The sequence below is a fragment of the Microtus oregoni genome, unplaced genomic scaffold (assembly GCF_018167655.1).
Source record: "Microtus oregoni isolate MIOR12 unplaced genomic scaffold, Mior012 000017F_ref0000208, whole genome shotgun sequence".
NCBI lineage: Eukaryota > Metazoa > Chordata > Mammalia > Rodentia > Cricetidae > Microtus > Microtus oregoni.
In genome coordinates this window covers 5,553,687-5,579,327 of record NW_024543076.1, presented here as the reverse complement: position 1 = coordinate 5,579,327, position 25,641 = coordinate 5,553,687, and the positions used below count along the sequence as shown (strand labels likewise).

The window sequence follows — 25,641 nt, the reverse complement described above, 5'->3', positions numbered from 1 at the left end:
TACCTGGTACCCATGGAGGTCAGAAGAAGACATCAAATATCTGAGAACTGGAGTTGTGGATGGTTGTGAGTCACCATGTAGGTGCTAGAAATCGAACCCCGGTCCTCTTTAGGAGCAGCAAGTACCCTTTAGCCCCCATCTATACTTTTAAAACAATCTTAATTTTATTAATTTTGTTGTAGTTCCCTGGGCTTTAACTTCTTGTTTGGGGCCTAAAACAAGATTGATTAAATGTAGCTTCTTGAAAGTATCTACTCTGATCTCTTACATGTGAATTCTTCTACTTTAATACTTAAATTTTGGGACTTCTTTCTGTTATTCCTATGTCCTGCCTGAAAAACCATCAGTATTGAAGAGATTCTGGAGAGATGGCTCATTATTAAAGCATACTGATTGTTCCTCTAGAGGACCTGGTACCCACATAGTAGGTCATAACTACTTATAACTTCGGTTCTAGGAGATCTGATGACTTCTTATGGCCTCTGCTGGTCCCAGGCATGCATGTGGTGCATAGATACTCATAAAACATCACTCATGGAATAAAAAAATCACTCATCATTATTTAGAATGGTTATAATTAATAGTTGAGTCCTCTGTCACTTTGGAGTGAGTGTTCAGCCTTGGATTGCTGAGCAGTTTCATGGTTGTCAGCTTTACTAATGCAGTCCTATTGTATACATTGTGCTTGACTTTTGATATCTCCTACTAGAAGTATTAATATCAATATTTTCTTATATTTGTATTATGGTTTACTGCTTGTGAAAAATTGTTTCGGATCCAACTACTTGAAATATCTTTTGCTACTGAATTTTCATTTATATACAAATTACCAGCTTTTGTCTGGATTATCTTAATGGACAACCCATCATAATTCCCTAACAGTTCATCCCTGTAACAGCTGGCATAGTCATTTTATTTCAATTTTTTAATTTTATGTTTTTGTATCACTTGTGTGCCTGATGCCCACGGAGGCAAGAAGACAATGTTGATTTCTCTAGAACTGGAGTTACAGATGGTTGTGAACTGTTGTTATGGGAAACAAACCCGGGTCCTCTGGAAGATCAGCTAGTGCTCTTTACCACTGAACTATCTCTCCAGCCCTCTTATTGTCTTTTAAAAGTGTAATTGTTTTAGTTACTTTTCTGTTGCTGTAATAAAACACTGTGACCAGGGTGACTTAGAGAAGAAAAAGTTCATTTGAGTTATTATTCTAGAGGATAAGAGTCCAGCATGGTGTGGAGTCAGGGCAGCAGGCACAGTGACAGGAACAGCTCAGAACTCAAAGCAAAGAACAAGTTAAGTGGGAATGACATATACTTTTGAAAACACACCTGTGACATACTCCTCCAGCAAGGCCACGCCTCTCATACCTACCCAGACAGTTCCACCAACTGGGATCCAAGATTTCAAATGCCCAAGTCTATAGGGACAGCTCATCCAAATCAACACAGTAACCAAATCATATTTCTCTTATATTTAAAGCTAGAGGGGCTCCCAATACACTAGCATAAACTTCAGACTCCTTACTGTGACTTAAACTCTATATTTCCAACAAGCCTTTGCAAGCAGTGGGTGCTAAGTCAATATTTACTGGATGAGTGACTCATTGGCAGGTTAGCTGTGGCTTGCCCAGAACCTCATAACTTATTAATGATTGGCAAAGTTAGCATGTGAAGGTCAGATACCTTTTTCATGTAGCCCATGGTGACCTCTAACTCTTCATGTAGTTGAGGTTTACCTTGAGCTCAGGATATCTTCATTCTTTCTGCTGGGTGGAGGGATTAAGCATGTACCACCTTGACTGCCTGGCTCAGATCTTTACACCTTTCCAGTCGTCCACTGTGCTCAAACTGAACTATTTGTCTAAGCTGTGTACATCTGTTGGTTTATATCTTTTTGATTTCTGCCCACTCTTGAAACTTCCCCTTAATTCTGTTCTCTTTTATAGAGAATTTTCTTATGGTCTCAGTACCCAGTACATTTGTATTGTCATTGTAGTGGTTGTGGGTGGCCCTGGAGAGGCTAGAGTGGGAGGGAACTCCCAGATATATCTGAAGTCCAGCTTTATACTCTCAGATACGCAGTTTCAATATCCATAAGCATTTGCAAGGGAAGTAGGATTGTTTCCCAATTATATGCAAACAGGCTGATAGAGGTTTTCAGTTTTATCGTTTGGTTTGTAAAATCTCGACTTTGACCACCAGCATGCACAGAACCCTTTGAAACACTCTAAGGCCAGGCCTTCTGTAGCTTCCTGGCATGCTTTTGGTCAGAATGGTCCCTCTGCTGTACTGCTTTGAGCCAGCACCATAACTGGAGATCTAGCCTAAGCCAGAATCCCACAGGGAGGATAGCAATAGGAAATTCTGTATGTTCAATAAAAAATTGACCCCAGTCAAGCACTGAATATTTTTTTATAGGTAGCAGAGATCCCCACCCCCTTCTGTACTTGAAACTCTTACTATATATTTTTTTCCTTCTCCTTTCTGCTTCTAGTGTTCTAGTCAAGAAGAAAGCCAGAGGAAGCCATTGCCCAGTGCTGCTGCCCAGTGTTGTAAGTGAGAAATTTGTCTCTGAGCTGGTTTTAATTGCAGCTGCCTGTCCTGTCTCCACAAAAGAGGCCTGTGTTGAGTTGAGGAGAGCTGCGCTGTGTAAACAGAGGCTGTTCCAGAGGTTCTGTGTCCACCCATAAATTCCGGAGGGGGTCTTTTGGTTTGTGTGCTATAGTAGGACAGTGCTATCTGCCCTGCACTGACTTTTACTCCATGGCGCATGGTTTTACCCGCTCTGTCCTTGTTTACCTGCTAGTATATTTTAGGGCTCAGGTTGATCTCTGTGAAAAACTCCTGCTGTTTTTTTTTTTTTAATTTATTTATTTATTAAGGATTTCTGCCTCGTCCCCACAACCGCTTCCCATTTCCCTCCCCCTCCCCCGATCAAGTCCCCCTCCCTCATCTGCTCGAAGAGCAATCAGGGTTCCCTGACCTGTGGGAAGCCCAAGGACTGCCCACCTCTATCCAGGTCTCGTAAGGTGTGCATTCAAACTGCCTAGGCTCCCACAAAGCCAGTACGTGCAGTAGGGTCAAAAACCCACTGCAATTGTTCTTGAATTCTCAGTATTCCTCATTGTCTGCTAAGCTAGTAGTCCTGCTGTTTTGTGTTTCACAATATACGTCGCATGTTTCTCTTTTATGTTTCCATGTACCATGTATGTGTACTGACAATATCAGACATTAGAATCTGGGTCTACTTTATAGATACAGTCATTTGGGGTATTTAGAATAGATCTCAGTGTTAGAGGGCTTGTCTAATGGGCACAAGACCCTGGCTTGATTCCCAGTACTGAAAAAGAAAAGAGAAACAAAAAGATCATTAGGAACCCCACAAAGTTTTAAAAGACATAGACATTATTCCATTTTGTATTTCTTGTATTTAGCTTAATTTTTAGTGCATAGTAAACTTTAATAAAGTTGAGTGAATTAACAAAGGAAGAGAACATGTCATTTTTTTCTGAGTTAATTTGTCCAGGTCACAGATTCTTTCTGGGAATGAGTCATGAATTGTTAGTGTGTTGCTAACTTTTTTCAAGTCCTTACAAAACTGCTTGAGAGATACTGAAGGACTATTGTAGAGTTTTAGTTTTTCAACCTGAGAAGTGGTGGTGGTGGTGTGTTGTAATTTGCTTTGCCATCATTTTCCTGAATCAAATGCCAAATTGTATCACCTGCAGATTAAAATTGGCTGTGGTAGCAGTTGTCATAATAGTACTAGCAGTAATAAGAACCATAGGGACACAGGTCAGTCAGCAAACCGACAAACAGTCAAATAATAACAATAAAAACATAGAAGTAACATATGGAAAGTTAAAATATACAGATGTTCTTCTTAGAGATTAACTATTATCTGTTCTATTGAACTTACTTACTCTTCACAATAGCCCTAAAACAGATTCTACAGTTCCCTTATCTTAGATGATGAAATTGATGTACAAAGAGGTTGAATAATCTGCTATGACTCCCATAGATTATTAAGTGGTGAATAGTCAAACTGAGGCCATCCTAGTCTATAGCACCTATCTTGAGTGACTGTGTTTTCTTATAGTCAGAGAAAAACCTCCATTCATAGTTTGTACATGCTTTAATACTCTTTCTTGATAAAAGTAAGACTGGTGCAGATAAGGAAATGTATTTTTTATGTGGTTTGTTGTGATCTTCTGTTACTGCTCCTATTTAAGATCAAATATTTAGGGTCATATAAGGCTGTAAGAATCTGAATAGAAGATTAGAGTGTAAGCTAGAATCTAGAAGTCTTTTTCTTTTTTTTTTGTTTTTTTTGTTTTTTTTTTATTGCGAAAAGAAGAAAAAAAAACATAAACAAAAAAACAAGTTTCCACCTCCTCCCAGCCTCCCATTTCCCTTCCCCTCCTCCCACCCTTCTCCCCCTCCTCCCACCCTTCTCCCCCTCCCCCCACTCCTCTCCCCCCCCTCCCTCTCCAGTCCACAGAACAGTCCGGGTTCCCTGCCCTGTGGTAAGTCCTAGGTCCTCCCCCCTCCGTCCATATCTAGGAAGGTGAACATCCAAACTGGCTAGGCTCCCACAAAGCCAGCACATTAAGTAGGATCAAAACCCTGTGCCATTGTCCTTGGCGTCTCATCAGCCCTCATTGTTCGCCATGTTCAGAGAGTCCGGTTTTATCCCATGCTTTTTCGGTCACAGTCCAGCTGGCCTTGGTGAGCTCCCCGTAGATCAGCTCCACTGTCTCAGTGGGTGGATGCACGCCTCGTGGTCCCGAATTCTTTGCTCATGTTCTCCCTCCTTCTGCTCCTCCTTGGGACCTTGGGAGCTCAGTCCAGTGCTCCTGTGTGGGTCTCTGTCTCTATCTCTATCCATCACCAGATGAAGATTCTATGATGATATGCAAGATATTCGTCAGTATTGCTCTAGGATAGGGTCATTTCAGGTTCCCAATCCTCAGCTGCCCAAGGAACTAACTGGGAACCTCATCTTGGGCACTAGGGAGCCCCTCTAGGGTCAAGTCTCTTGCCCACCCTAAACTGGCTCCCTTAACTAAGAATTGTGGTTCCGTGCTCCCCTATCCACCTTTCCTTTATCCCAATTTTCCTGTTTCCCAAGTCCCCCCTCCTTCCCTTCTACCTTTTCTCTCCCCATCTCCCTTTACCCCCATCCCACCCCATCCCCAAGATCCCATTTTCTCCCCGGAAATTTGGTCTACTTCCCTTAGCCAAGAGGACAACTATATGTTTTTCCTTGGGTTCACCTTCTTACTTAGCTTCTTTAGGTTCACCTCTTGTAGACTCCGTGGTCCTTATTTATGGCTAGAAACCAATTATGAGTGAGTACATCCCATATTCATCTTTTTGGGTCTGGGACACCTCACTCAGGATAGTGTTTTCTATTTCCATCCATTTGCATGCAAAATTCGAGAAGTCATTGTTTTTTACCGCAGCGTAGTACTCTAGCGTGTATATATTCCATACTTTCTTCATCCATTCTTCCATTGAAGGGCATCTAGGTTGTTTCCAGGTTCTGGCTATTACAAATAATACTGCTATGAACATAGTTGAACAAATGCTTTTGTCATTTGATAAAGCATCTCTTGGGTATATTCCCAAGAGTGGTATTGCTGGGTCCAGGGGTAAGTTGATCCCGAATTTTCTGAGAAACCGAAACACTGACTTCCACAGTGGTTGCACAAGATTGCATTCCCACCAGCAATGGATGAGGGTACCCGTTCCTCCACAGCCTCTCCAGCAAAGGTTATCCTTGGTGTTTTTGACTTTAGCCATTCTGACAGGTGTAAGATGATATCTCAAAGTTGTTTTGATTTGCATTTCCCTGATTGCTAAGGAAGTTGAACACGACCTTAAGTGTCTTTTGGCCATTTGAACTTCTTCTGTTGAGAATTCTCTGTTCAGTTCAGTGCCCCATTTTTTAATTGGGTTAATTAGCATTTTAAAGTCTAGTTTCTTGAGTTCTCTATATATTTTGGAGATCAGACCTTTGTCTGTTGTGGGGTTGGTGAAAATCTTCTCCCAGTCAGTAGGTTGCCTTTGTGTCTTAGTGACCATGTCCTTTGCTTTACAGAAGCTTCTCAGTTTAAGTAGGTCCCATTTATTCAATGTTGCCCTTAATGTCTGTGCTTCTGGGGTTATACATAGGAAGCGATCTCCTGTGCCCATCTGTTGTAGGGTATTTCCCACTTTCTCTTCTATCAGGTTCAGTGTGTTGGGGCTGATATTGAGGTCTTTAATCCATTTGGACTTGAGTTTTGTGCACGGTGAGAGATATGGGTCTATTTTCATTCTTCTACAGGTTGACATCCAGTTGTGCCAGCACCATTTGTTGAAGATGCTTTCTTTCTTCCATTGTATACTTTTAGCTCCTTTATCGAAAATGAGGTGTTCATAGGTTTGTGGGATAAAATCCGGGTCTTCTATACGATTCCATTGGTCGACTTCTCTGTTTTTATGCCAGTACCACACTGTTTTCATTACTGTAGCTCTGTAATAGAGTTTGAAGTCAGGGATGGTAATGCCTCCAGAAGATCCTTTATTGTATAGGATTGTTTTGGCTATCCTGGGTTTTTTGTTTTTCCATATAAAGTTGATTATTGTCTTCTCCAGATCTGTGAAGAATTTTGATGGGATCTTGATGGGGATTGCATTGAATCTATAAATTGCCTTAGGTAGAATTGCCATTTTTACTATGTTGATCCTCCCAATCCAAGAGCAAGGGAGGTCCATCCATTTTTTGGTATCCTCTTCAATTTCTTTCTTCAATGCCTTAAAGTTCTTGTCAAATAAATCTTTCACTTCCTTGGTTAGATTTACCCCAAGATATTTTATGCTGTTTGTGGCTATCGTGAATGGTGAAGCTTCTCTGATTTCCCTCTCTGCTTCCATATCCTTTGTGTATAAGAGGGCGAGACTGATTTTTTGGAGTTGATCTTGTATCCTGCCACATTACTAAAGCTGTTTATCAGCTGTATAAGTTCTTTGGTGGAGTTTTGGGGGTCGCTTATGTACACTATCATATCATCTGCAAATAACGAAAGTTTCACTTCTTCCTTTCCAATTCGAATCCCCTTGATTCCATTATGTTGTCTTATTGCTATTGCTAGAACTTCAAGCACTATATTGAAGAGGTATGGCGAGAGTGGACAGCCTTGCCGTGTTCCTGAGTTAAGTGGGATGGCTTTGAGTTTCTCTCCGTTTAATTTGATGTTAGCTGTCGGCTTGCTGTATATAGCTTTTATTATATTTAGGTATGACCTTTGTATCCCTAATCTCTCCAAGACTTTTAACATAAATGGATGTTGAATTTTGTCAAATGCTTTTTCAGCATCTAATGAAATGATCATATGGTTTTTTTCTTTCAGTTTATTTATATGCTGGATTACATTGATAGATTTTCGTATGTTGAACCAGCCCTGCATCTGAGGAATGAAGCCTACTTGATCATAATGGATAATTTTTCGGATGTGTTCTTGGATTCGATTTCCCAGTATTTTGTTGAGGATTTTTGCGTCGATATTCATGAGTGAGATTGGCCTGTAGTTCTCTTTCCTGGTTGAGTCTTTGAGTGGTTTTGGTATCAGAGTAATTGTGGCTTCATAAAAGGAATTTGGTAATGACCCTTCTGTTTCTATATTGTGGAATACATTAAGGAGTATAGGTATTAGGTCTTCTTGGAAGTTCTGTTAGAATTCTGCATTGAAACCACCTGGTCCTGGGCTTTTTTTGGTAGGGAGGTTTTTGATAACAGCTTCTAATTCTTCGCGACTTACAGGTCTGTTTAGATTGTTCACCTGGTCCTGGTTTAGTTTTGGTAGATGGTATTTGTCTAAAAAAGCGTCCATTTCTTTTACATTTTCCAGTTTTGTGGCATACAGGCTTTTGTAGTAAGATCTAATGACTCTCTGAATTTCCTCTGTGTCTGTGGTTATGTCCCCCTTTTCATTTCTGATCTTATTAATTTGCAAATTCTCTCTCTGTCGTTTGATTAGTTTGGATAGGGGTTTATCAATCTTGTTGATTTTCTCCAGGAACCAGCTTTTTGTTTCATTGATTCTTTGGATTGTTTTCTGTGTTTCTATTTTGTTGATTTCAGCCCTCAATTTGATTATTTCCAGTCTTCTACTCCTCCTAGGTGAGTCTGCTTCTTTTTTTTCTAGAGCTTTCAAGTGGGCTGTTAAGTCTCCAGTATGTGCTTTCTCTGTTTTCTTTAGGTGGGCACTTAGTGCTATGAACTTTCCTCTCAGGACTGCTTTCATAGTGTCCCATAAGTTCGAGTATGTTGTTTCTTTATTTTCATTGAATTCAAGGAAGACTTTAATTTCTTTCTTTATTTCTTCCTTAATCCAGGTATGGTTCAGTAGTTGACTGTTCAGTTTCCATGAGTTTGTAGGCTTTCTGGGGGTAGCATTGTTGTTGAATTCTAACTTTAATCCATGGTGATCTGATAAGACACAGGTGGTTACTAATATTTTTTTTGTAACTGTGTAAGTTAGCTTTGTTACCAAGTATATGGTCAATTTTCGAGAAGGTTCCATGAGCTGCAGAGAAGAAGGTATATTCTTTCCTCTTTGGGTGGAATAATCTATAGATGTCTGTTAAGTCCATTTGCTTCATTACCTCCATTAATTCTCTAATTTCTCTGTTAGGTTTCTGTCTGATTGACCTGTCCATTGGTGAGAGAGGAGTGTTGAAGTCTCCTACTATTAGTGTGTGCGGTTTGATGTCTGCCTTGAGTTTTAGTAATGTTTCTTTTACGTACGTGGGTGCTTTTAAATGGGCATAGATATTCAGGATTGAGACTTCTTCCTGATGAATTGTTCCTGTTATGAGTATAAAATGTCCCTCTCCATCTCTTCTGATTGATTTAAGTTTGAAGTCAACTTTGTTAGAAATTAGTATGCCCACACCTGCTTGTTTCTTAGGTCCATTTGCTTGATAAGCCTTTTCCCAGCCCTTTACTCTGAGTAGGTGCCTGTCTTTGTGGTTGAGGTGTGTTTCTTGTAGACAGCAGAATGTTGGATCCTGTTTTCTTATCCAATCTCTTAGCCTGTGCCTTTTTATAGGTGAGTTGAGCCCATTGATATTAAGTGATATTAATGACCAGTGGTTGTTAACTCCGGTCACTTTTTTAGTAGTAGGGTTTGTGTGTTTTCCTTCTTTGATTTGCGCTGGTGAAGAGTCTCTAGATGTCTGAGTTATTGTGGTCATTGTTGGACTCCTTGGTTAGTGATTTTCCTTCTATTATTTTCTGTAAGGCTGGATTTGTGGCTACGTATTGTTTAAATTTGTTTTTATCCTGGAAAATTTTGTTTTCTCCATTTATAGTGAATGAAAGTTTGGCTGGATATAGTAGTCTGGGCTTGCATCCGTGGTCTCTTAGTTTTTGGAGAACATCTATCCAGGACCTTCTGGCTTTCATGGTTTCCATAGAGAAGTCAGGTGTAAGTCTGATAGGTTTACCTTTATAAGTAACTTGGCCTTTTTCCTTTGCGGCTCTTAATATTCTTTCTTTATTCTGTATATTTTGTGTTTTGATTATTATATGGCGAGGGGATGTTTTCTTTTGATCCAGCCTATTTGGTGTTCTGTATGCTTCTTGAACCTTCATAGGTACATCTGTCTTCAGTTTGGGAAAGTTTTCTTCTATAATTTTATTAAGTATATTTTCTGTACCGTTGAGCTGCACTTCTTCTCCTTCTTCTACTCCAATTATTCTTAGGTTTGGTCTTTTTATTGTGTCCCATATTTCCTGAATGTTTTGTGATGAGAGTTTGTTGGACTTGCTGTTTTCTTTGATCAGAGTGTTTATTTTCTCTATGTTATCCTCAGAATCTGAGATTCTTTCTTCTATCTCTTGTATTCTGCTGGTTATACTTGATTCTGTAGTCTCTATTCGTTTACCTAGATTTTCCATGTCCAGCCGGCCCTCTGTTTGTGTTTTCTTCTTTGCCTCCATTTCAGTTTTCAAGTCATGAACTGTTTCCTTTATCTGCTTGATTGTTTTTCCTTGGTTTCCTAGGGTATCATTCACTGATTTACTCAATTCCTCGAACTTTCTATTATACTTCGCATCCATTTCCATAAGGGCGTTTTTTATATGCTGTTTAAGGGTGTCAATCACTTTCATGAAGTCAGTTTTTTCTACTTCTTCTTGATTAAGGTGTTCATGTCCTCCTGTTGTGGGGTCACTGGCTTCTGGTGGTTTCGTGTTGTTTTTCAGATTGTTGGGAGAATTCCTGCATTGGCGTCTGCCCATCTCTTCCTCCCAATACTCCCCTTTGGATCTTCTTTTACAGGATCAGGTCTTCTTGCCCACTGATGTACCTTCCCAGTGATGTCACTCCCCAGAGATGTTTCTCCACAATGATGTTTCACTCGGTGCCCAGATCGAAACTCTGCGCTGCTTGGTTAGCTCGCGAACAAAGGGCCCACCCCGCTCGCTGCGGGCAGGCTATGGGAACAAAGGAGCTACCGGCCACCCCTTTGTCCTCCCGGTTAGGTCCCAGCGTCCTAGCAGGCTGGGCAGGGAGGCGCTATGCCCCAAAGGAGGGAGAGAGGGAGGGAGACAGGGGGTGTGGGGATCTGGATGTAAGCTGAATGGGATAGAAATAGAGAGGCAGTTTGGGCAGTATAGCCCCTGTAGGATGGCCTGGAAGTGTGGGCGGGCTGAGGTATGTTCCCAGCTGCCGCAGCACTCACTCACCACAATGATGTTTCACTCGGTGCCCAGATGGAAACTCCGCGCTGCCTGGTTAGCTCGCGAACAAAGGGCCCACCCCGCTCGCTGCGGGCAGGCTATGGGAACAAAGGAGCTACCGGCCACCCCTTTGTCCTCCCGGTTCGGATTCGGTCCCAGCGTCCTAGCAGGCTGGGCAGGGAGGCGCACAATGATGTTTCACTAGGTGCCCAGATCGAAACTCCACCTTTTTTTTTTTTTTTGTTTAGAAGTCTTTTTCAAAACTCATTGCAATGATTTAATTTTGATCTTTTTCTTAAACCCTTTCTCAGGATCGCTAGTCAGAAACAAATGGGATGATTACTTGTTCAAAGCTTCTTTCTTCCTGAACTCATGTGATGAAGTACAGTTGAAGCAGCAATGCCTTGTGGGCAGGAGGAAATGAAAAGTGATAAATAATCACAGTTTTCATTATGTTGATAGTTTTATTTGCTGTGAAACTTTGTTCCTATAGCCTCCCTGCTTCATCATTTGAAGAAAATCTTAATCTTACAGAAATGTTGCTTTTAAAATTAAATGAACAGTCCTTATTGTCCTATTTTTTAATTTTATTGTATGTAGTAATTGAAGACCCTCAATAAGATGGCCTTTGAGCAGAAGCCAGTACAAGCTAATAATTGTTTGTAGAGAGTGTGCTCCAGTCAGAAGGCACCAGAAGCTAAAAGGACTGATGGGGTCCGGGGTCTGTCAGGAGCTTGAATGCATCTCACCTGGATGTCTTCTGTTATTATGTTCAGGAGTTCCAGACCTTTGGGCCTTAGGGGCCCTTGGTAGTCTTCATTTCTTCTACCAATGACTGACCCAGAACCTTAGCAGAGGCATGTGTGCTGTATCTCATGGAAGCCTAACCTGGTTACCAGCTGCCACTGACCATTTGTGTTGTGACCTTGGACAGGGTACTTCCTTCTCTGAGCTTCCTTTAAAGTGTATCCTAGGTCATTTTGCCCTTTTGGATGCATAGCCCTATCATTCTTTGATCACTTGTGTACAATGAATATTCTAGGATCATCTTCCTTTTCTCGCCTTAGTTTTAGAAGAAGCCATCTCTCCTTGTGAAGCTTTGCTTGAGGAATGGTATTTAGATTCTAGAACTAGTTCTAGGTCATTGCAAGGATTGCTATTGTTTCTTAGCTCTCTGAATGGATAGAGCTAGGAAACACACATACACACACACACACACACACACACATGTTCATCTGGTATCACCTATTAACTTCCTTGTTTTTTTCTGGTTTTCATTCATATATGTTTTTCATTCATATATGTGTCTTCTCTCTCTATGAGAGTTCCTGTTTTTTTGTTTGTTTTTTGAGACAGAGTTTCTCCGAGTAACCCTGGCTATCCTGGAACTTACTCTATAGATCAGGTTGGCCTTAGAGATCTGCTAGTGCTGGAATTAAAGGAATGCACCACCACACCCTGCTGAGCTCTGTTGTTAAAAACATAAATTACCCATTCATTTCCTGTGTGCTATAATGAATACAAACAGATTTTAGAATATATTATCATTAATAACAAGCTTACTCAGTAAAGTTTAAGATTAAAAGGTTTTTGTTTTGTTGGTTTTTTTTTTTTTTTGCCTTGGGAAAGAACTCAAAATAGGATTACAAAATCACTGTCATATATAATAACAAAATTTCATGTTACAATGATATCTGTCCTATTTCAATTCCCCCATATTCCTAAAACATCCCCCTTTTGTCTCACTATATAACTAAGTCAGGATGCATGGGTTGCATTTTTATGTAGAGTGCGATAACTAACTTTTGTTTATTTTATTTTATTTAGTGCTGGAGACAAAACCTAGGGCCTGTGCATATTAGGCAAGTGCGTCATCAATGAGTTATGTCCCTGGCCTACAATAAGGTTTAAGATAACCTTTTTGTGTGTGTATTGCCTATTAGCCTGACTTTGTATTTCTGTTAAAATTATTTTGCAGCCAGAGAGATGGCTCATTGGTTAAGAGTGCTTGTTGATCTTCTAGAGGACTAGAGGTTAGGTGCCAGGACCCATGTTGAATAGATCACAACTATTAAAACTGTAGCTCTAGAAGATCCAATCCCTCTAGCCTCTGTAGATACCTGTACTCATATGTGCATGTGTGTGTGTGTGTGTGTGTCTGTGTGTATGAGCATGTGCACACACATTTATAAAATAAATTCTTAAAAAATTATTCTTAGTCACCACTACTGTCGTTAAGAGGATGCTTGTTGCTTCCCGGCTGCTCAGACTCCCAGAATAATCACACAAAAACTATATTATTTAAATCACTGCTTGGCCTGTTAGCTCTAGCTTTTTATTGGCTAACTTTTATATCTTAATTTAACCAATCTCCATTAATCTGTGTATTGCCACATGGCAGTCGCTTACTGGGTAAAGTTCCTGCATCTGTCTCTGGCTGGGCTATATGACTTCTCTCTGACTCCACCTCCTTTCTCCCAGCATTCAGCTTAGTTTTCCCCACCTACCTCTATTCCCTGTGTAGGCCCAAGACAGTTTCTTTATTAACCAATGGTATTCACAGCATACAGAGGGGACTCCCACATCACATTACAGTGTCATATTACTTTCTTTTCCTGGGCTATTTATCAGACTGGGTTTTATATATTTGCATTAGAGATTCAATATACTTTCTAAAGACATATTTCTCATATATGACATCAGTTTTGAGTTGGTAGCATGCTGCTTTTTGTATGTTTTGACCTCAGAATATCATGCTTTTTGTTGCTTTTCATACTGGAGTCCCCTTTGTTTCTCAAGTGGAAGATAACGAAATGGTAGCCTGATCTGTATATCTTGTGCAGATCTACTTAGCAACAAATGGTAGAATTGTGAACTATAGCCACAGGGCTAAATATCAGAAGTTTATGTAGAATAGTTTCTCTTACAAATGCATCAAATCTCCACAGTATTGAACTTTGACTCTTTGATAAAGGTATTCATATGTATGTCTTGTCCAAGCATGCAGTAACACATCATGGTGCCATACTTAACAGACTCATTGTGAGTAGTTCAGTAGTGGTCTGCTGTCCTCAGTTTTTATACATATCAGCTTTGCCCACTCACTGTATTAATGACAGCATTGCTAGCTGTAAGTTAGATGAATCAAAAGTGACTCAGTCTCTGAAAAGAATTTGTTAAGTATGCATATATCCTGGTACATTGTCCCCAATCTGCAGGAAATGTTCAAGGAAACTAGATGTACAAGGGAAGAATGTATAGCTTTTAAGTAAAAAATTTTTTTGAGATACAGGAATATTTATGTGAAAAAATTTAAAGTAGGTGTTAGGAATATTTTCTAACAGAGCCTCTCCCCTGGTGCAAAGGATTTTAATCAGACCAGATTAAACCAGATTAAATGCCAGTGTTTAATAGACGGTGGTCCTGGGTGGCCAAGAGCATAGCAAGGGGAAGATAGAGGGAGTGCACATGCGAACCCAAAATCATGACTATGTGTTTCTTTTTCCAGCGGGACCCTAAATACCCTGTGGGAGTGGTTCTGACCCTCCCTGGGGAGGGGTCAGGGCTTGTCAGGCTGGGAGTTGGAGTCCAAGCGCTTGTTAGGCTGGGAATTGGAGTCCACGCGCTTGGCAGACCGGGGTGACACTTCCAACTCAATATTACAGTTGGGTCTTAAAAGTATTAATATGATTCTAGTTATCTAGGGAAAATATATACACATGAATAGATGAAAACTTCAATGTAGTAGTAGCTCCCAGTGGTAAAATTGTAGTGTATGTATGTCTATATATTGGGTTTTCAAGATAGGGTATCTCTGTGTAATAGTCCTGGCTGTTCTGAAATTCACTCTGTATACCAGGATGACCTCGAACTCACAGAGAGCAACCTGCTTCTGCCTCCTGAGTGCTGGGATTAAAGCTGTGCACACCACGGCCCAGCTATATTTTTATATTTTCCTTACTGTACAATACTAATGTTATAATTTAAAAAAACGGAGAGTATGTGCGAGAGAGAATATGAGAGAGATAGAGAGAGAGAGAGAGAGAGAGAGAGAGAGAGAGAGAGGCCATCCTGCAATAGGGCTCATGTGAAGAATATTTTTATTGGGAAAGGGAATTAGAAAGGGAAGAGGGGAGGTAGGAGTCTGGCCTCTGAAGACAGGCACAGCAGAAGAGAAGAAAGAAACAGAGAGAGACACACACACAGAGACAGGCAGAGAGACAGAGCAAGGAGGTGAGTGGGGCCCGACTTTTAGGGGGCATAACTCATGCTCACAGAGACCAAGTAGTCAGGACCCTGAGCAGCCCAGAGTACTGCCTGAGCACTGGCATGCACATGTGTGTACCCTGCTAGGTCCCCAGGGGACGGCAAGTACAGGTGCCTGAATGCTAACATTCCTCCCTTTTGTTTATTATAAAAAGGTGAGGCGTTAGAAAGAGGTAGCAGGTGAGGCGGGATGAGAGTGCCGAGTTCTCGAGACTGCTCCCTGCTTAGCTGGGGACATCAGAATCTTGGGGGTACCTGAGAAACCTGGAGTGCTGGCCATGTCCAGGAATATCTGGCCGACTCTGTCTGGCACCATTTGGATCTGGCAAGATGTTGGCAGAGCAGAGGATAAAGTTAAGTTTAGGGATTTTTTTTTCCTTAGGTCCTGGTAATGGAGGGGAGTCCCAAGACCAGGGAAAGAGGGGATTAGGCAGTTGATTGCCAGTACTTGTCTAGAGTGTGTCAGACAGTGCATCTGACCTGTTCAAAGTGGATCCAAGTCGACTCCCTGGAGCGCACAAGAATTCTTTGAGTTTGTGAAAAGATGAGTTTTAGAGACATTAGTGTTCCCACTAATGTCTATACTGAAATTTATATTGTAGAAATGGCTGTCTTAGTTTTCTATTGGTGTGATTAAACACCATGACCAAGGAAACTCATAATGAAAGCATTTAATTGGGATTGGGTTTACAGTTCCAGAGGGTTAGCATTCATAATGGTCAGGCAAGGGCACGAGGGTAGACAGTTGAGTAGCAGCTAAGAGATCACATCTTGATCCCCAAGGAGGAGGCAGAGAGCACGCTGAGATTGTCAAGAATCATTTGAAACCTCAAGCCTGCTCCCAAATGATGCACCTTCAACAAGGTCACACTTCCTAATCCTGGAATTCCTAATTAGGAATAGTACCACCAGCTGGGGACCAAATAGTCAAACATATGAGCCTCTGTGAGCCTTTCTTAGTCAAATTACCACATCCCTTGAGCCATCTTGTCAGATCCAGTCTGAACTTTTATTTGAGATACAGTCCACCATTTGTGTTTCATAGAAATATTTCTGGTTATCTACAAAGTGTTTGTTTTATTGCTTAAAAAAACTATAGCTTTTAGGGATATGATACATTTATATGTGCATGTGTGAATATGTATATATATATGTATCTAAAATATCCCAAAATTGAATTAATGTTTTGAATAGGAAAAGGGGTTTATAATTTTGCATATTAGTTTAAAATATTTCTTGAAGAATGAACTGTTCAGAACAGAGGGTGTGAATTAGATCATGAATAACAGCTACCAGACATTCAGAAGTACTGTCAGCAATGCTCTGTGATTTTGCCAATTTGTAACACTTTAATTACCATTGTATCCAAAAGAGACATGTTTATGCAAAGCACTTTACCCTTCTTGATTTTCTTTATTTCATGCTGGTATTTGTTGGTTCTTAGGAAACAGAAGTTAGTTTATGCTTTCATGTGCCACACCACATTCAAGCACTTCTCTTAATCCTCCCATTACTCTCTGTTTCTGTGTTGAAAAGCTGCCCACTGCTGCTATGGCCTGTAATTTCTAATGTTTACCCTAGAAGGAGGTAGAGAAATGGACTATTCTGTGTATGTAACCAGGTATCCACCCCCATGTGGAAGAATAGGATACGGAGTGTTCTAATGGATAATGATTTCATTAAAACACAGAATGCAAGTTGGTAATGCTGATCTTAGTCTGCTTCTCTGTTTAACATGAACAAGATGAGCTTTAAGTTTATGAACTATGCTGGATACCTCTCAAAGAGGGCCTTGCTTCCCAGTGAGATGATGGTGGATTCCTATAGAACAGATAAGATTGTCCATCTCTTTCTGGTTCAGAATGCTTTTCTATTCTGGACCCACCCTATCTCAGAAGGAGTGGGTCCAACTGGTAATTTCTGAATCAAGGCTTGATCATACAGACATATGATTATTATACTAACACTTTATGCTGGAGGACACCAAATTGAGAGGACTTGGCGCTTCCTCATCATCAGATCTAATCACCTTACAAGGTTTCCAGATGTAAAGGAACCTTGGGTTGCACCAGAACATGTAACCTATTCTGCAGGTGATTTGGTTCCTACTTATATGCATCTCTTGGAGACCTTGTATTCTCACTTTCTCAAATGGTATTAGAGTTCTCTCAAAAGCAAATAGGTGAATCCACAAATAAAACATTGTCTATTACCAGCAATCTGGATGGAGCCCCTCACCATAGATTTTGAAGTAGAAATCAGTCATCACAATAGTCATTCAGGATGTTTTATTCTTGTCCAAATATATATGCACACATTGTTTTCTCTCCATCTTTTGAGTTGGCTTTAGAATACAATATACTGTAGTGAAATGTCCATAGTCATCTTATATTTGATATTAATACTTCTTGATTAGTGTCATAGTTAACTTCAACTGTCTGCTGTCAGCTTGACACAAATGTAGAGTTACCTGGGAAGAGGGAACCTCAATTAAAGAATTGCTTCTATATTAGCCTGTGGGTGCATTGTCTATAGGACATTTCTTGATTGCTAATTGACATAGGAAGGACCAGTCCATAGTGAGCAGTACCATGCCTACACCTGGGCTTTATGCGAAAGGTAGCTTATTCCTTGCCCACCTCTGAGCTTTACCTAGCGTATCAGGCAAATCTTTTTGGAATGTTTTAACAGATCACTAGCTTCCATAAACCCAAAAGCTAAAATGCGATCAAGCACCATCTGAAACCTACACCCAGAGACTTACGCTGCTTTGTCATGATCCACCCTTTCCACTACACTGCTTTTGGTCATGATAGCTTATAGCAACAGTAAAACTGTACCAGTTAGTGTTCCTGGGATTTTTAACCTTTTTAAAGGAATTTATTGAATCCCTAAGAAATAGATTTATAGCTGCTTTTCACAATTGAGATCTGTTTCTGGACTTCTGTCTCAGAATACATTGGGAATGCTCCCGTTTTCCTACAGTGACTTTGATACATTTGCTATGATCTGAGAATTTTTGACAGTTTCTGTCCATAGAGTACGCCAGTTTCCTCACTGATTCTGAATACTTCGTGGCCACTTTGCCTAGAATTGTGGGAAGGGTTGCTTCCCTCCCCCTCAAACACACTAATCCCTGCCTCTTTTTTCTTTATTCATCATTCCAAAAAATTATTTATTTATTTATTTATTCATTCATTCATTTTGCCTCTGGTCAGTGTACCCTCCTTCCTCTTCTCCCAGTCCCTCCCCTTCCCTCTTCTCTGCCCCCCCCCCCCGCATCCATTCCTCCTCCATTTCTATTCAGAAAAGGGCAGTTTTTGTTTACATGTAGTCATTTGCCTCTCTCCCTAGCTGTCTTTCTGCCCCCACATTGTGTGTGTGTTTCAGAAGACAGCTTGCAGGAGTCCATTCTCCTCACCACATATGAATTCTGATCATCAGACTAGATGGCCTTTACCACTGAGCCATCTCATCAATCCAAGTTGTGGTTTTTGAAAACAAGCTTTTTTTTTTTTTTAATTTTTTTTATTGCGAAAAGAAGAAAAAAAACATAACCAAAAAACAAGTTTCCACCTCCTCCCAGCCTCCCATTTCCCTTCCCCTCCTCCCACCCCTCTCCCCCTCCTCCCACCCCTCTCCCCCTCCCCCCACTCCTCTCTCCCCCCCCTCCCTCTCCAGTCCACAGAGCAGTCCGGGCTCCCCGCCCTGTGGCAAGTCCTAGGTCCTCCCCCCTCCGTCCATATCTAGGAAGGTGAACATCCAAACTGGCTAGGCTCCCACAAGGCCAGCACATTAAGTAGGATCAAAACCCCCTGCCATTGTCCTTGGCGTCTCATCAGCCCTCATTGTTCGCCATGTTCAGAGAGTCCGGTTCTATCCCATGCTTTCTCGGTCACAGTCCAGCTGGCCTTGGTGAGCTCCCCGTAGATCAGCTCCACTGTCTCAGTGGGTGGATGCACGCCTCGTGGTCCCTTCTGTGTAGCCCCAAAGCTACAGAGAAACCCTGTCTTGAAAAACAAAACAAAACAAAACAAAAAAAAGGTTTCCCTGTGTAGCCCTGACTGTCCTAGAACTCTCTCTATAGACCGGGCTGGCTTCAAACTCAGAGATCCACCTGCCTCTGCCTCTCAAGTGCTAGAATTAAAGGCATGTGCTACCACTGCCTGGTGAAACAAGATTTTAAAATGGAACATGTTTACTAGAAAATCTTTAAATAACTTTGAAATTTATACTAGAGAGCAAAAATTACATATCCATTCTCTACTCTGATATGGCAGCTCTTTATGATTTGGTATATACTCTCTCTACTTGTTATGTTTTCCTCCTTTTATATATATAATTATTATATAACGTAGTGCTTTGTAGTTATTAGATAAGCACTCTACTACTTTTCTAAAAAAAAAAAAAGAATACAAGTAAGATGCAGGTTGTCCCAAGTAGCATTCTATTATGGATATAATTCCATGAAGTTTTAAAATTTTATTTATTTAAGTTGTGTATGCACCAAGTTGCACCTTGGTTTCACCTTTGGAGCCAGAGAACAGCTTGTGGAAGTCAATGCTCTCCTTCTAATATGTGGGCCTTGGCCAGGTCTTCAGGCTTAGCCACAAGTGCCTTTATCCACTGAGCCATCTCTTGGCATCATGGTTTTTTTTTTCTTACAGAACAAAAATTAGGTCATACATATTTTCGAATACATTGATGGAAACATGAGGTGGGTGGATCATAGTAAAGCAGGGTAGACTGTGTATAGATTTCAGATGATGCCTGATGACATTTTAGCTTTTGGGTTTGTGGAAGCTAGTTGTCTGGTAATACATTCTAAGTAAAACTACCTGATAGTTATGAGTATGCCATAGGTGCCTGTGAATGGCTATTAAGGGACTTGTCCTAGTTTCATTCTGTTGCTATGATGAAACACTGACCAAAAGCCACTTGGGGGAAGGAAAGGGTTCATCTTATCTTACACTTTTAGGTCACAGTCTTTTTTTTTTTTTAATGTTTTTATTGAGCTATGCATTTTCCCCCATTCCCCTTATTCCCTCCCGTCACAGTCTGTCTTAATTAAGGTTTCTATTGCTGCAAAGAGACACCATGACTGAAACAACTTCTATAAAGGAAAACATTTAATTGGTGGCTTACAATTTCAGAGATTGAGTTCATTATCATCATGACAGGACATGGTGCTGTAGAAGGAGCTGAGAGTTCTACATCTTGATCTGTAGGCTATAGCAAGTGGACTGTGTGCTACACTGAGCATAGCCTGAGGAAAGAAGACCTCAAAGCCCATCCCCACAGTAACACACTTCCTTCAACAAGGCCACACTTACTCCAACAAAGCCACACCTCCTAATAGTGCCACTCCCTTTTGGCGCCATTTTCTTTCAAGCCACCACACAGTTCATCATTAAGGGCAGTCAGGACAGGAACTCAGTGTAAAACAAGTGGAAGAATTCTTCTTGCTGACTTACTTATTCACTGGCTTGTGCTCAGCTACCTTTCTTATATAGGCCAGAAACTTTCTGCCTAGGGGTGATGCCTCCCACTGTAGGCTGGGCACCCCTATATCAATCTGTGGTCAAGATGGTGCTCCACAGACATGCCCCAGGCAGATCTGAAGGCAGTTCTTCCATTGAGGCTCTATCTCCCTAGATGTATTTAGTTGACTAAAGAATTAACCAGGACAGGTCTAAGCCCAGGATAAACTGGCTGTGGATCTGTAACTTTGCAGTCTGACACAATCATGAAGTTGGGATCACTTGTAGAATCTTTAATACAGGCACCCCCCCCCCCGCTTTAGAACTTTAACTTATATCAACATTGTACTGTAAACATTTCCTAAAGGAAAAAAAAACTTTTCAAAAACCTTTCTTTTTTACTTATTTTCTGAGTGACAGGATATTTTCCCCATGCAATCATAAAGACATAATCTTTGATTTCCTAGTCTTACTGTCTGATATTTTAGGTGCTGAGAATTGAAACTTGGTGGTTTGCTCCTAAAGGAACTCATCTCTCCTGGATTTTAAAAAAGACTAGCTGGCCTTTTTGAGAAGAGGGGGGAAAAGCATAATTTTAGTAGTTATTGAAAGGTGACTTGGAGGGTCTAGAGAGATGGCTCAGTGGATAAGAGTACTAATTGTTCTTCCAAAGGACCCAGGTTCTGTCTCAAAATAATGAAAAGAAAAAGCAAAACCTGAAAGCTTCCCAGAGTGGAGTTTAGAAACAACTCAGTCCCTTTGCTCCTGCATACCTTTGAACAGTTTTTTTTTCTTTCTGGGGATAGAGCCTAGATCTTTGCACATGCAAGTACCCCACCCCTGAGCTATATCCCCAGATTCGAGTTTTTAATTTTATTAGACAGGATTTTATGTAATCCAGACTTACTTTTAATTTTCTTTGTAGTCAAAGAAAATCCTGATCCTTATGCTTCCATCCCCCAGTGCTGGGATTATAGGAATGTATAATGCCTGGCTAGAAATTACTTGAAGATAGAGTATCTTTTAGTTAATTCTTTGACAATTTCATAATATAAACATTGCATCTTGATCATATGCATCCTCAACTTCCTTTTCCCGCTCTCTTAGGAAATCTCAACTCTCATATTCCACTCCTTCCAGGAATCCCTAATTCCTCCCTCCTTCCTCCCCAATGAACCTCTAACGCATCCTCCTCCCCATTCATATCCTCTTCTTTAAAAATTTAATAATCCACTAAGTTCAGTCAGTGCTGCCTGTTGAAAATTTGACTGATTTTGATTTGATCTTGGGTAAGTAATCATAGCTGTGTGAATTCATGTGTACAGTGGGTCATATCATATCCCAAAGAAAGCATTTGAGAGCATTCTTCCCCATTCTCTGGTTTTTACATTCTTTCAGCCTCTCTTCTGAGATGGTCTCTAAACCTTGTGGTGGGGATATTGCTACAAATAGCCTGTTAGCTGAGCACTTAATAGATGCTTACTCTCAGTGATCTGAACAATTAATGAGTTTCTGCATTAACTATTGACCATCGAAGAGAGAAGTTTCTCAGGTACTGGTCTTTGGGTATAAGCATTAGTATTTAGAAGACAGTTTGATAACCTGTTTAGCAAAACAATACAGGTTCCTCCCTAGGGCTTGTGACAACCTACACCTTGGACTCTTGACTAGTTTTAAAGTATCAGGCCTCAATTAGTTCTGGTGGAAGAGGCCTCAAATCCAATCCAAAGCAGTTGGTTACTACCTCCAAAATCTTTGTGCTGCTCTTGTGTCAGAGATCACATCTTGCCTGGCAGGTTGGTATTGCTGCTTTCAGGATTGGTTGGGGGAATACCATTGATGTCTTTCTCCCCTGGCAACCTGCTCAGCACCTCTTGGATTATGAAAGCTAGTGAGCAGGAAGAAAGTTTTCAGGTCAGTTCCAACTGATTTCTCTGTGTTCTGCAAGTGAAATGTGCTGCATTTTCAGCAATAGGGTCTTACCCTCTTGTTCAGTGGGTCATCAAGAGTAATGGCACTAGCTTGTGTTGGTCTTTGGGTCTCTGGGGCCTTCCTGACCAATAATTTGTAGGGAGCTATCCCATACCTAGTATTGAGATTTTCATTTAGTAATTCATGTCTTCTCAGGGACTCACTGTTCACTCTTGTAGGAGATATCTATGTTCAGACTTCTATTTTTCAAATTATATTTTTAATCAGCTTACAAAGTAGTAAGTTTCCATAGGGGATTTTCATTTAGCCTTTGTTTGATTAACCCATCCTCATCCATTTCTTTCCCCTTATCCCAGTCCCTGCTTTAACTTTTATTCCAGTGTTCTCCCCTCTACCTTTGCATTATATATGTAGAAATGACTTTTGAAAGAACTAGTTGAAATGTGTTGATTGAATGGAGAGATTTTTTCTTTCTATTAGGGTAACATGAAAAGCACAAGAAAGTCAAACTCTTTCAAACCATACTGACTGAAAGGGATAGGGTTGTGTTGTAGCTGTGCTACAAGTCTACTGATGGAAATTAGTGCCTTGGAAATGTGCAGTTTCCTTCAGCAGACTAAGAAATTAATGACTGCTGTTGTTTGGCAGATTTGCCCTTTTAGGAGACTATTTACTTAAGACACCTAGTGTCCACTTGGAATATAGCTCAGTTGGTAAAGGGCTTGCCTCACATACACAAAGTCCTGGGTTCAATTCCTTAGCAGCTATGTAGATGGTATGGTGGCACCCACTTGTAATCCTAGAATTTGGGAGGTAGAAGCAGGAAAATCAGTAGTTCAAGGTTGTCCTTAGATACATAAAGAGGCTGCATGAGACCTTGTCTAAAACAAACAGACCCCCTCCCCCCCAAATACCCACTTGATATCCTTTTCACTATTACCTTCTCTCCTTTTAAATCTGCAGAGGATTGAAATTTTTTGCCATTTAAGATTTTGGTGGCTAGATTATGATTGTTGTGATGGAAGAACTTTCTCTGAGTGCTGGGAGCAGAAGAGTAAGCCTTATGTCACTGGCAATTTATCTGCCTTGGACCACACACCATTCCAGGCAATAGAATTAGGTAGTCAACTGGTCTGTAACTTGCAAATTCTTCTACCTCACCAGCCCCCCAATTTCTTTTGCTTTTTATTAATAAATTTTATTATTTCACATTTTTATAAACATAACCTATATATTTTGGTCCTCCCCCAGCCTCACCATTTTTTTCTTCCTACCACTACCAGCCATTCCTCCTCCAATCTTCACCCCCCCCCATTTGCTAGTTTAGTTTGATTATAGCTGCCTGTGAGATGAGTTTGGAGATAACCAGCAGAATTTGATGGGGCTCACCTATGCTTTATGCCTGGCTCCAGTGCCTCTATTTTGTACTTTTATCTGGTTCTCCTGTTTTGATTCAGGATGAAAGCATCCTGGTCATTCTAGTGTTGTTAAGGGGGTTGGTTCTTGCTTATTAAGTACTCTATTTCACCCTGTTTTATTTTCTATTTACCTTGCAGCACTGGCTGGCCTGTAGCTTGATATGTAGGTCTGGTTGGCCTTGAACCCACAGAAATCCTTTCAAATCTGCCTCCTTAGCTCTAGGATTAAAGACATCACTACCATGCCTGGTCCCATTAAAATATTTTCTTTTAAGTGTTTATTTTGTAACATTTAATATATTTTTAAATTAAGATACAATTACATAATTTCCCCTTCTTTATGCAACACCCTTCCATGTATCTACTTCCCACTCCTTCTCAATTCACAGCTTCTTTTTCTTTAATTATTGTTGTTATGTATACGTATAAATATAACCTGCTGAGTCTGTTTAGAGTTGCTTATATGTATATAATTTTGGGACTGACCATTTGGAATTGAATAACCAATTAAGGGGCTCATCCCTAGGAGGGACTAATTCTCCCTCTCTCAGCAGTCCTTAGTTGTCTGTAGTTCTTTGTCTAGAAGTGGGGTCTCCTCCAAGATAGCATGTCTGTTGATGTTGTCAGTGTTCACATCCTGTTTAGGCAGCCGTATTATTGAGGTACCATGGGTGTAACTTCCTTGTCATTTCTAGGAGACGCATTCTCATAGTAGACTTGCTGGGCTTTTGGCTCTTACAGTTCTTTCATCACCTCTTCTGCAATGTTCTTTGAACCTTAGGAACTGTGTTGCAAATGTATTCATTGGGTTTGTGAACTCTACAATCAGTTGTTCTCTGCATTTTGAGCAGTTGTGGTTTTCTGTAATAATCTCCGTCTCCTGCAAAAAGAACCTTCTTTGATGAGGGTTGAGAATGACACTGACTTGTGAGTACAAGGATTCTTAGCTAGAATGCAGTTAGGAATTATGCTGGCTTAGTAAAGTGGTAGCAGGAGGTTCTCTAAGACTCATGACCTACTTGCTCTGGTTCCCAGTGCCAATGCCTCTGAGAGTAACCAAGGACAGTTGAAATAGCCTATAATACTGTTATGGGAGTCTCTTAGACTACCAACAACTGGAAAGGGTAGAGGAAAGTGAAGTGCCAGCCACTCGGTAGCTTCTTGTGTCCCCAGTCCAGGACTAGTACTCTTAGAAGTCGAACATGTTGTAGCTATGAGCTCTTTGGAATGCACCAGTGATATGATTTTAGTGGCAGTGCAGTGCAGTCGGTCCAGGGACTTCTGTCAGTAAGAGTGGGTGAGGAGTTTCACACTACACATATGGTAGCAGTGGAAGCAGCTAATATTGATGCTGATTATAGGTGCTGGCAAACAAAGAAAAGAAAGAAACTGTAACAATATGGTTTGGCTGATAAAAATAATGTTAATTGTAGTCTTCTGACTCATTTATTTATTTCTATCCTATCTTCTCCCAGATAGATTGAGGTAGATAATTGCAGTCATTACATTAACTATGCAGTTATGTTTGTTAAAAATGTCAATTTAATATATCAATTTGACTTGATGACAATAGGTCGGTGTTTTTTTTTTTTTTTTTTTTTACTGGACTCAGTTATGTGTTGTAAGTGCAGTAAGTATAATTATTTCCATGAATATTATCTGATGATTTTATAGGTTTCTTTAATATAGAGTGGTAAATTTGATAGAATGCAATTGACACAATAATTGTAAATATAAACAATTGGCAAAATTGCTCATTACAGAAGCAGTTATTGGGTGTTTTTTTTCTCCTGCCAAGAGGCATGGAAAGG

At 40.5% G+C, this 25,641-nt stretch overlaps 1 protein-coding gene across 6 annotated transcripts in view; it reads left to right on the top strand.

Annotated features, from left to right (window-relative positions):
* Nucleotides 1-25,641, top strand: part of Unc13b (unc-13 homolog B) — a 210,966-nt gene that overhangs the window by 67,417 nt on the left and 117,908 nt on the right. For all 6 annotated transcript variants that reach the window (XM_041667760.1, XM_041667766.1, XM_041667764.1 and 3 more), the window contains exon 7: nt 2,497-2,554. In XM_041667760.1, coding sequence (XP_041523694.1) covers nt 2,497-2,554 — 58 coding nt within the window. The remainder of the gene's footprint in view (nt 1-2,496; nt 2,555-25,641) is intronic.